This window comes from Littorina saxatilis, linkage group LG13 (assembly GCF_037325665.1).
Source record: "Littorina saxatilis isolate snail1 linkage group LG13, US_GU_Lsax_2.0, whole genome shotgun sequence".
NCBI lineage: Eukaryota > Metazoa > Mollusca > Gastropoda > Littorinimorpha > Littorinidae > Littorina > Littorina saxatilis.
The window spans coordinates 27,421,470-27,434,080 of NC_090257.1; the positions used below are offsets into that span (position 1 = coordinate 27,421,470).

The 12,611-nt window shown below is 41.2% G+C and overlaps 1 protein-coding gene across 1 annotated transcript in view; it reads right to left on the bottom strand.

Moving 5' to 3' along the window:
- Nucleotides 1–217: 217 nt before the first annotated feature.
- Nucleotides 218–12,611, bottom strand: part of LOC138945850 (ficolin-2-like) — a 96,679-nt gene continuing 84,285 nt past the window's right edge. The window contains exon 4 of the mRNA XM_070317366.1: nt 218–393. Within this exon, the coding sequence (XP_070173467.1) occupies nt 218–393 (176 nt within the window). The remainder of the gene's footprint in view (nt 394–12,611) is intronic.

The following is a 12,611-nucleotide window of genomic DNA, read 5'->3' on the forward strand; positions in this document are numbered from 1 at the left end:
TCCTGCTTTGCACAATACCGCGCTGTACTGGCCAGTCAATTTCACTTCGTTCTGCACGTGAAAAGTGAGCGATATCCTTGTCACGGGGATTGACGAAGCTGTATTGTCTAGGTAAAAAAAATGCAGTGCGTTCAGTTTCATTCTGTGAGTTCGACAGCCTGCCTAAATGTAGTAATTTCGCCTTATACTTACGCGACTTGTTTTTCTTTTTAGATCACTACGTACCAGCATTTCCCCTTTTGAAGCTGTCAAAGTTCAGACGGTAGTTGTCGCTGCTGTCGCTGATGGAGAAGTTGTTGTAGGTGGCGTAACCTTTTGTTCCGTTCCACATCATCAGGTCCACGCGTAGTTCATACTGCTGTCTGGACGTCAACATGTGCAGGGCGTCAAGACCTGGAAAGTATCAACACACACAGTTCATACTGCTGTCTGGACGTCAACATGTGCAGGGCGTCAAGACCTGGAAAGTATCAACACACACAGTTCATACTGCTGTCTGGACGTCAACATGTGCAGGGCGTCAAGACCTGGAAAGTATCAACACACACAGTTCATACTTCTGTCTGGACGTCAACATGTGCAGGGCGTCAAGACCTGGAAAGTATCAACACACACAGTTCACTTTCCCTTCGTTCGACACCCTGTCACCAAATGTCGCGCCCGGCGGGGGTATTGGGTTGGAGTGAGAGGAGGGGTGGGGGGGGGGGGGGGGGATTGAAAGGGTATTGAGCAGTTCGTATTGTTTCCTGTTGTAAACACAGATGTGACGTGGGGTACGTTTGTCAGTACAACCTATGTGTATTTCTGTTATATCTCCTACGCACACCATTTGTAAGAATGTGTGCACGCGACTCATCTCGTTGTATGATCCAATTGACTGAATGTTTGACTGTGTGAGACAAAAGGCTTACCTAGCCAAAAGTTGCACGTCAAGTCACCAAAGCCGTTCTCATATTCCGTCCAGTTTCTATAGAAATCCAGTGAACCATCAATTCGACGTTGAAACACCTGTGAATTGTAAACAAAAACAAGTCGCGTGAAGCGATATAAAAACATTTTGTCAAGATCAACACCACAAACCAATCATCGCCGAGACTTCATTCAGATAGTCTCGGCTAACCATATCGAAGAACAAGACGGGTCACGCTCGCCGCCGCGAAGCACGCGTCCGTAGAACTTATTGAACCTGTTTTCTTTCATTCTAAGTACATTTGTAGAGTACACATGACATATCTATATATATTTTTGAATTCAGCAGAAGATAAGGAATACAATGCAATGATTTTTAAATCTGTTTGCGGAAAATCAGTTTTAATGACAACTTTAAGTAGCAAACTCATTAATTAATTTTTAAGCCTCCAAGCTGAAATGCATTACCAAAGTCTGGGCTTCGTCGAAGATTACATGACCAAAATTTCAACCAATTTGGTTAAAAAATGAGAGCGTGACAGTGCTGCCTCAACGTTCACAAAAAGCCGGATATGACGTCATCAAAGACATTTATCAAAAAATTAAAAATAACGTCTGGGGATATTATACTCAGAAACTATCATGTAAAGTTTCATGAAGATCGGTCAAGTAGTTTTCTCAGAATCACTTTACACACACACACACACACACACACACACACACACACACACACACACACTCATACACACACACACACACACACACACACACACACACACACACACACACACACACAAGGTATTGCACCTCGCTCATAGCGGATTGAAAGTATGTCAAATACACAGGTGAGTAGCCGTGGGTAAGTATACTTCGATACTTCGAAAGTGTACCTTGGCCGGGCTGTCTGCGGAGCATCCGCACATCTCGTCTCTACAATGCACTTTGAAAGTGGACTCTGGTCCAGCTGACAGCATCCGACACTCGCAGCCAATCAAAAACTGCAGAGCGTTTGCAGAGCAACTGACACGCCCCCTTGACGACAATCCCCCCCACCCCCCTCCCCTTTCCACCGTCCGTCCTACAAAATAAAAGCAAAACAAAGTTACTCTTTGTCAGATCATTGATATATATTAGACAGGATCACCAACTCCGCGCGTGCGCTAGCGGCACTGAAGTTGCCGAAATAATTGTGCCGCCCAGTTCGTTTTGTTTACAGGCAAATCAAGGAAAACAAAAACAAGAGTGAGACATGTTTAGCATGAACACATACGTATACTTTTTAAAAGGGATATACCGTTACATTTCTTCTGCTGGGGAAAAACATTTTAAAATGCAATGTTTTGTAATGGTTTCCCAGTGAAAAGACGACGCAAGGGAGTTAACTACCGTAACTGAAAACGCAGCAAGTATCGCGGGAGTCTTTATTCGCGCACGAGGCTTCTTTGACATTGCACCTTTCGAGAGTCCAGCTCTAAAACTCAAACTCAGGTAAGTTAAAATAACTGCTAGATATTTGATTAAGTGATGTAAATATTATTGACAGCTGTCGTCTTTTGGTTGCAGCAAAAGAGACTGATCTTTTGGCGTAAAATGTTTAATGAGTAAATCAGTAATATCAACTGTCAGTATAATGTAGCCGGTCGGAACAAAGCGCGCGGGGCAGCGTCCAGACCTGATTCGCTCACGTCTAAAGTCGCTCCAAGGGCTTGAATTTGCATCCACTTTTTTCTAAGGCAGCTATTGTTTGTTGCTAATAGCTTTGGATGTGTCATTGACAATGTTTATGTCATGTTCCACCTGTTCAAATAGGGCAAGGGTTGCAGTGTGCAGCAGGCGCTCCATCCTGGCATGCCTTATCAAAGGAAGAGAAGGACAGATGTGCAGCGAAGGCTGCAGAGGTACGCCTCCAAGCCGAAACAGACCCGGCTTCTTTAAAAAAGACACTGATACACTTGGTATGTGTATATGAGCCTGTGCCAAAAGGCGATCCTTTAAAATGGGACATTCACATGCAAAATTCAGAATGCAAAGAGAGCTTTGCAAATTTAATATAGTCATTTTGACTGTTTTAGGATTCTTTTTTTTTTTTATTTTTATTTTTTTTTTACACGTTTTTATTTCTTTTTGGTACACATAAACATCAGACAGCAACATAGAATAACATCAACCATTCAAAACTATGCATCTTCAACAACAAAAAAAATTAAAAAAAAGAAGAAAAACAGAAAAACAAAAACAATGGGAAAACACACTAAAGCATACAATCACATAGCCCATATTCAATACATTTCTAAATTATGTAAACAAGCTCTTCGTCTCCTTTTTACATTTAGTCAAGTTTTGACTAAATGTTTTAACGTAGAGGGGGGAATCGAGACGAGGGTCGTGGTGTATGTGTGTGTGTCTGTCTGTCTGTCTGTCTGTGCGTGTGTGTGTGTGTAGAGCGATTCAGACTAAGCTACCGGACCGATCTTTATGAAATTTGACATGAGAGTTTCTGGGTATGATAACCCCAGACGTTTTTTTTAATTTATTTGATAAATGTCTTTGATGACGTCATATCCGGCTTTTTGTGAAAGTTGAGGCGGCACTGTCACGCCCTCATTTCTCAACCAAATTGATTGACATTTTGTTCAAGTAATGTTCGACGAAGCCCGGACTTCGGTATTGCATTTCAGCTTGGTGGCTTAAAAATTAATTAATGACTTTGGTCATTAAAAATCTGAAAATTGTAAAAAAAATGAAAATTATAAAACGATCCAAAGTTACGTTCATCTTTTTTTCCATCATTTTCTGATTCCAAAAACATATAAATATGTTATATTTGGTTTAAAAACAAGCTCTGAAAATTAAAAATATAAAAATTATTATCAAAATTAAATTTTCAAAATCGATTTAAAAACATTGTTATCTTATTCCTTGTCGGTTCCTGATTCCAAAAACATATAGATATGATATGTTTGGATTAAAAACACGCTCAGAAAGTTAAAACGAAGAGAGGTACAGAAAAGCGTGCTATCCTTCTCAGCGCAACTACTACCCCGCTCTTCTTGTCAATTTCACTGCCTTTGCCATGAGCGGTGGACTGACGATGCTACGAGTATACGGTCTTGCTGAAAAAATGCATTGCGTTCAGTTTCATTTTGTGAGTTCGACAGCTACTTGACTAAATGTTGTATTTTCGCCTCACGCGACTTGTTTATGTTTCTATTTGATTATTTTGTAAAACTACTCATACCACCAAGTCCTGTTCTCCGTTAAGCTGCTGCAAAATATACAGACAATGTTTATGTTCAAGTCTAAAATGAAAAACATCTTTAACCTCCTATTAACTCCAAAACCAAATTTCATCCCTACAAGCTCAATCAGAAAGACAATCAGTCATTTGACAATATCAGAGGTTTAAATGGGTATCACTCCAGGAGAACTTTATTATATGTAATATTAATTTTACTTAAATATTCTTCTACCAAATACCTTTTTCTCAGATCTCTTTTAAATGCAGCCATTGTAGGAACAGCTTTCGCATACTTACACTTGTAAATAAAAAAATTGGCATTTAATATTATAATATCAAAAACTGTACTACTTTTGAAATATTTGTCAATACCAATTGCAAACAAAATAAACTTTTCACTAAAAAATATGATCTCAACATTGTGACATTCATTTTTAACATTGTATAACAAATCATTCCAAAATGACTGTACATATTGACACGCCCACAAACAATGTTGAATACTATCCCTCTCGTCTCGGCATAAATGGCACATCACGTCTTCTACTACTCCCATTTGTTTTAATATCACATTTGTTGCCAAAATCCTATGTAATACTGGAATTTGAAACCTTTAAGTTTAACTTCAGAAATGTTCGTTACATATTTAAAACATAATTTCCAATCAATATCGCCTTCTAATTTTCGCATTCTGTTTTTGACAGTTAAAAGATAACTGGTAGCATACCTAGGGGGTAAGAATCAAGGGTCTGCCAAACCCGGCAAATGCAGTAGGCAGCCCAGAGATCCCTAAGTACCCCCACTGAAGGTGAACGTATTGTAGAGATCGGTAGTCAAGGCTGTTTTGCCCGTCGGTGATGAGAAGATCGTATATATTGCCCTTGGTTGGGCTGTTGCTCTCTTAATGTGAGGCAGATTGAGTTGAAGTACCTCTCAGTGATTGAGGTTTTCGTTGTATGTGTACCTCACAAATTCTGTGGGTTATGATCACAGTAGCTGTGATAGTGGAGGGTGAGCGACTGAGCGTTCCCACTGGCAAGTATTTATTTGGTGTTCAACGTCGTTTTCAACCACGAAGGTTATATCGCGACGGGGAAAGGGGGTGAGATGGGATAGAGCCACTTGTTAATTGTTTCTTGTTCACAGAAGCACTAATCAAACAAGAGGCGAAGCCTTCAAGGCTCACGTAAGAAATAGACAAACAGTAACACAAACTCAATCACTCCGTCACACATACACACCCACACACACAGTAAGCTTAGGTGACACTGTGCAAGAAAGAGAGACACTAGATCTAGATCTGTCTGTCTGCATGTTGCCTACTTACAGGGACACGACTGCCAAATAGTCTCGGCCCGCTCAAAGTAACAATGACCGAGACCACACACACCACGCGAGAGAGAAAGACTACAGGGAGGCATGCCGTCATGATGCATTAATTGACGTCAAACACTTTTGACCGTGACGTAATCTTATGCGAGCTTTATCCATAGTCTTGGATAACCACTCACACATAGACTCGGAAATGTTAAAGTTTCTACCACAGACATACACACGCACAAACACACACACACACGCACACACACACGCACAAACGCACAGACAGACAAAGTTACGATCGCATAGGCTACACTTCGTGAGCCAAAAATTGCTCCAGGGGCTTGCAACGTAGTACAATATATTACCTTACTGGGAGAATGCAAGTTTCCAGTACAAAGGACTTAACATTTCTTACATACTGCTTGACTAAAATCTTTACAAACATTGACTATAATTCTATACAAGAAACACTTAACAAGGGTAAAAGGAGAAACGGAATCCGTCAGTCGCCTCTTACGACATGCTGGGGAGCATCGGGTAAATTCTTCCCCCTAACCCACGGGGGGTCACTGGCAAGTAATTGACTCTGCGTGTTTAAGTAGATAGTTTCGTCAGAGTTGATCTGAGTTCTTATTGGCGGTTACCAATTCCCGCCCGGCTTGGTGGGCGGAATTATTGTGGGGGTGATTGTTGGGCGCGAAACTGCTTCCCTCCCTGTCCGTAGCGGTTGGGTGACCGTGTTACGTGTCAATTCTTCCGTGTACTTAGCACTGATAATCAGTGTAGGATTAGACACTGTTTATCAGTGCAAAAACTGTTGTTTTTGTTTCGTGGTTGAACTTAATCTCACCGTTTTTTCGGTGATTGTTGTATTTCAGTGCAACAAGTCAATTCGATGAAGAAAAGTTCCCTGTGTTATATTGCTTTTGTTGCCTGGTATGGCGGGTGTTGTTTATCACTTGATCTGTTAACATGTTTTAACAATTGTGTTCAGTTCATCTAGTATATATTCTCTTTCCATGAGTTTTAATAGGAATAAATCAGTTTCCTTGTTCTGTGTGGTTATGTTATTGTTGGTGCGGATGTATCTGGTCAATTCCCCTTTCACAAGGCCTTATAAGACGCTGGGGGGGGGGGGGGGGGGGGGGGGGGTGGGCAGATTCCTGGTGGAGATATTGGAATGTTTCTGTAGATTTTTTGTGTGTTTTCAGCTCCAGTATTTTATTGGACTAGAATCTAGGGGGTCCTTGACGTCCTCACAGGAAATTTTCCTTTTAGGGACATGAGTTGATGATACTCTAAAACAAGTCGCGTAAGGCGAACATACAACATTTAGTCAAGTAGCTGTCGAACTCACAGAATGAAACTGAACGCAATGACCGTATACTCGTAGCATCGTCAGTCCACCGCTCATGGCAAAGGCAGTGAAATTGACAAGAAGAGCGGGGTAGTAGTTGCGCTGAGAAGGATAGCACGCTTTTCTGTACCTCTCTTCGTTTTAACTTTCTGAGCGTGTTTTCAATCCATACATATCATATCATTATGTTTTTGAAATCAGGAACCGACAAGGAATAAGCTGAAAGTGTTTTTAAATTGATTTCGAAAATTTAATTTTGATCATAATTTTTATATTTTTAATTTTCAGAGCTTGTTTTTAATCCAAATATAACATAAGTATATGTTTTTGGAATCAGAAAATGATGGAGAATAAGATAAACGTAAATTTGGATCGTTGTATTTTTTTTTTACAATTTTCAGATTTTTAATGACCAAAGTCATTTATTAATTTTTAAGCCACCACGCTGAAATGCAATACCGAAGTCCGGGCTTCGTCGAAGACTACTTGACCAAAATTTCAACCAATTTGGTTGAAAAATGAGAGCGTGACAGTGCCGCCTCAACTTTCACGAAAAGCCGGATATGACGTCATCAAAGACATTTATCGAAAAAAAGAAAAAAACGTTCGGGGATATCAATCCCAGGAACTCTCATGTAAAATTTCATAAAGATCGGTCCAGTAGTTTAGTCCGAATCGCTCTACACGCACGCACGCACGCACGCACGCACGCACACACACATACAAGTACACACACACACACACACATACACCACGACCCTCGTTTCGATTCCCCCTCTATGTAAAAACCAAGTCGCGTAAGGCGAAATTACTACATTTAGTCAAGCTGTGGAACTCACAGAATGAAACTGAACGTAGTCCATCGCTAGTGCAAAAGGCAGTGAAAGTGACGAGCCTGTTTGGCGCGGTAGCGGTTGCGCTGTGCTTCATAGCACGCTTTACTGTACCTCTCTTCGTTTTAACTTTCTGAGCGTGTTTTTAATCCAAACATATCATATCTATATGTTTTTGGAATCAGGAACCGACAAGGAATAAGATGAAATAGTTTTTAAAACGATTTCGGTAATTTAATTTTGATTATAATTTTTATATTTTTAATTTTAAGAGCTTGTTTTTAATCTAAATATAACATATTTATATGTTTTTGGAATCAGAAATTGATGAAGAATAAGATGAACGTAAATTTAAATCGTTTTATAAAAACAATATTTTTTTTTTACAATTTTCAGATTGTTAATGACCAAAGTCATTAATTAATTTTTAAGCCACCAAACTGAAATGCAATACCGAAATCCGGCCTTCGTCGAAGACTGCTTGGCCAAAATTTCAATCAATTTGATTGAAAAATGAGGGTGTGACAGTGCCGCCTCAACTTTTACAAAAAGCCGGATATGACGTCATCAAAGACATTTATCGAAAAAAAGAAAAACAAGTCCGGGAATATCATTCCCATGAACTCTCATGTCAAATTTCATACAGATCGGTCCAGTAGTTTAGTCTGAATCGCTCTACACACACACAGACAGACAGACAGACACACACACACACACACACACACACACACACACACACACACACACACACACACACACACACACACATAGTCACACACACACACACAGTCACACACACACACCCGCACATACACCACGACCCTCGTCTCGATTTCCCCTCTATGTTAAAACATTTAGTCAAAACTTGACTAAATTTAACAAGTCGCGTAAGGCGAAAATACAACATTTAGTCAAGTAGCTGTCGAACTCACAGAATGAAACTGAACGCAACGCAACGCAGCAAGACCGTATACTCGTAGCATCGTCACTCCACCGCCCGTGGCAAAGGCAGTGCCAGTGGAATTGACAAGAAGAGCGGGGTATTCGTTGCGCTGAGAAGGATAGCACTCTTTTCTGTAGCTCTCTTCGTTTTAACTTTCTGAGCGTGTTTTTAATCCAAACATATCATATGTATATGTTTTTGGAATCAGGAACCGACAAGGAATAAGATGAAAGTGTTTTTAAATTGATTTTAAAAATAAATTGATAATAATTTTTATATATTTAATTTTCAGAGCTTGTTGTTAATCCAAATATAACATATTTATATGTTTTTGGAATCAGCAAATGATGGAGAATAAGATGAACGTAAATTTGGATCGTTTTATAAAAAAATTTTTTTTTAACAATTTTCAGATTTTTAATGACCAAAGTCATTAATTAATTTTTAAGCCACCAAGCTGAAATGCAATACCGAAGTCCGGGCTTCGTCGAAGATTACTTGACCAAAATTTCAACCAATTTGGTTGAAAAATGAGGGCGTGACAGTGCCGCCTCAACTTTCACGAAAAGCCGGATATGACGTCATCAAAGACATTTATCAAAAAAATGAAAAAAAAGGCTGAGGATATCATACCCAGGAACTCTCATGTAAAATTTCATAAAGATCGGCCCAGTAGTTTAGTCTGAATCGCTCTACACACACACACACAGACAGACAGACACACACACACACACACACACACACACACACGCACATACACCACGACCCTCGTCTCGATTCCCCCCTCTATGTTAAAACATTTAGTCAAAACTTGACTAAATGTAAAAAGGAGGGAAAGAAAAGGGCAAGACCAAGCAAGCCCGAAAGGAGCTGCCCAGAACCGGGTGCGTTGGCGAGGAGTTGTTGCGGCCCTATGCTCCACATGGAGTCTACAGGAATAAGTCAAGTAAGTCAAGCAAGCCCGACCGTGATAAGACCCCGGCCCCGCTCTCCATGAATAAGGGAGGGGGGTGGGACAATAAGAAATATAAGAGGAATATTAATAATTTTTCCTTTATATACGTTGACTTCCTAGGGGGAGGACCATTAAAAACATGGATTTTAATTCAATTTTAGCTTCGTTAAAAAAAGATTAAACTCAGGATCACCTGTTAAAAGGTTTAAAAGTGACAACATTGTGAGAAAAATATATAGAACATGCGCAAACACGTAATACTGATCTTCTATAGGGTAGTAACATTTTATTGGACAGGAATCTGTTGCCCTTATATACATGGTGGTGTCGAGAAATGTAGCCTCTGAGTCAGAGATGGTGTATGTGAATTTCAGTAGTGGGTGGTGAGCGTTTGCAATATCAAACCGAATTTCAGGCCTTTTGCTAAGCCCAGGTATTGTCCGTCCGAGAGTTTTACATTAACATCTCTACTCGCCACTTTCAGGCCTGTTTTCATAAACAACAAGAGGCGAAGCCTTCAAGGCTCACGTACGAAATAGACAAACAGTAACAGTAACACAAACTCAATCACTCCGTCACACATACACACCCACACACACAGTAAGCTTAGGTGACACTGTGCAAGAAAGAGAGACACTAGATCTAGATCTGTCTGTCTGCATGTAGCCTACTTACAGCCTGGACACGACTGCCAAATAGTCTCGGCCCGCTCAAAATAACAATGACCGAGACCACACACACCACGCGAGAGAGAAAGACTACAGGGAGGCATGCCGTCATGATGCATTAATTGACGTCAAACACTTTTGACCGTGACGTAATCTTATGCGAGCTTTATCCATAGTCTTGGATAACCACTCACACATAGACTCGGAAATGTTAAAGTTTCTACCACAGACATACACACACACACACGCACACACACACGCACAAACGCACAGACAGACAAAGTTACGATCGCATAGGCTACACTTCGTGAGCCAAAAAATCAATTATTCAACGGCCAAAAATCACTCACACTAAGCACAAAAACACACATCAAATACTGAAGGGAAACATGAGAAGCAAGGAAACATCCACCTACTGATTAGAAGCAAGCAAAGAATTAAAGTAAACTGCTCCCCGCTCCCCCCAAGCCAGAGTACAAGTTAGCTTCTATTCACCCCCCCCCCCTTCCACCCTCCGTGTCCCTGTGCATGATACTGCAAGCCCACAGCACGATACTTTGTCTGCTTGTCATGAACAAGTTATGGAAATTGAATTACACACAATCAAAAGAACATTTGAGGACAAAGAAAAAACCTGAATCAATTTCTAGCCCTTCTTCGTAGTCACAGTCAGAGCCACCTGACCCTTATCCACCCGTCTCTTCTGCCTGCTATTTTGATTCCAAATTGTCCAGCGGGCTTTCATTGTCATGATGCCGTCTTCGCTTTGAGTCAAGTTCAACCTGAACAGTTTTAGGACGTCCTCGTTTTCCAGTGAGAACCTTAATTTTGACAGACGGAATTGCTTCGAATCGCTTCGCGCGCGGCATTATCACGTCAAGCTTTTTTCATCAACGGAAATCGCGTCCAGTAATGGCGACGTAAATTCTTGATTGGAAATTAATAGTAAACAATTGATGAAACAAAAAACGCGATCCGAAAGACATAAAAACTCAAAAGATCAAAATGTAAACTGTATGTTTTGCTAGTTTGGCTTTATTTTCGATTTGGCTCCATTCACTGAGCCGCATGGAGTTATCCAAACGGCGGCAGTGCGGAACCGCAGCATCCATCGCTATATATAGCTAGCTTCAGCGCGGCTACAGGGGCCTATCATCGCAAAGCAACCCGAAGACTGAGCTACACAGCCTGCTCAGAGTACGTTCTTCGAGTACAAAGTACCCTTCTCACACGGCTGTCCAGCCTGTATTCAAACATACTTTGTAACCGCTATGAGCGAAGTGCAATGGGTGCACACACACAAGTGACACACACACACACACACACACACACACACACACACACACACACACACACACACACACACACACACATACACCACGACCCTCGTCTCGATTCCCCGTCTCTATGTTAAAACATTTAGTCATAACTTGACTAAATGTAAAAAGACCACACGCACACACACACACCAACACAAGCACACACACACACACACACACACACACACACACACACACACACACACAAACACACACACACACATACAAAACACACACACACAACTGTTAGTCAACTGTATTTGTGTAAGTGACCATTTTAGAACTAGATGTATGATGCTTTTTTTCTTGAAGTCCCACTCCGCCTTGTGAAAACCTCACAGTCGCAGATCTGGTCAGGTTTGTACGTGGGAGGAGACTATATCCATCCACTTGGTCACGTGCCACAAATGAACAGCCTGGGTGCTGCCTGTGCACAGTTGTGTGCGTGTGTGCGTTCGTGCGTGTGTGTGTGTGTGCATGTGTGTGTGTGTGTGTGTGTGTGTGTGTGTGTGTGTGTGTGTGACATACCGTCCAGCCCCCACCATCAGTGTCCTCGTCACGGTAGACCTGGAGGGGCGTGACATTGTCCGGATAGATGGTCACCACACCACTGCTGCTTCCTTCCGGCTCTTCCTTCGGGCAGCTCGTCTTCTTTTCTGGATACATTTTTAGAAGAAAATGTAGTTAGCGCAAAACGTATTTGACTAGTTTTGGTCCGTTAGTCGTTTCTGATTTCGGCGAATTATTGAGCACTATAGCTGTGCCCGTTTTTGTATAAATGATTATTTCCTTCTTTACTTATCAAAATATGCGCTTATAACACGTGTTTTATAGCTCAACTCACACCCACGCACGCACGCACACTCACACGCACACGCACTTGCGTGCGTGTGTGTGTGTATGTGTGTGTGTGTGTGTGTGTGTGTGTATGTGTGTGTGTGTATGTGTGTGTGTGTGTGTGTGTGTGTGTGTATGTGAGCGTGCGTGCGAGCGTAGGGGTACAGCTATAGTGCTCCATAATTCACCGAAATCAGAAACGACTAACGGACCAAAACTAATCAAATACGTT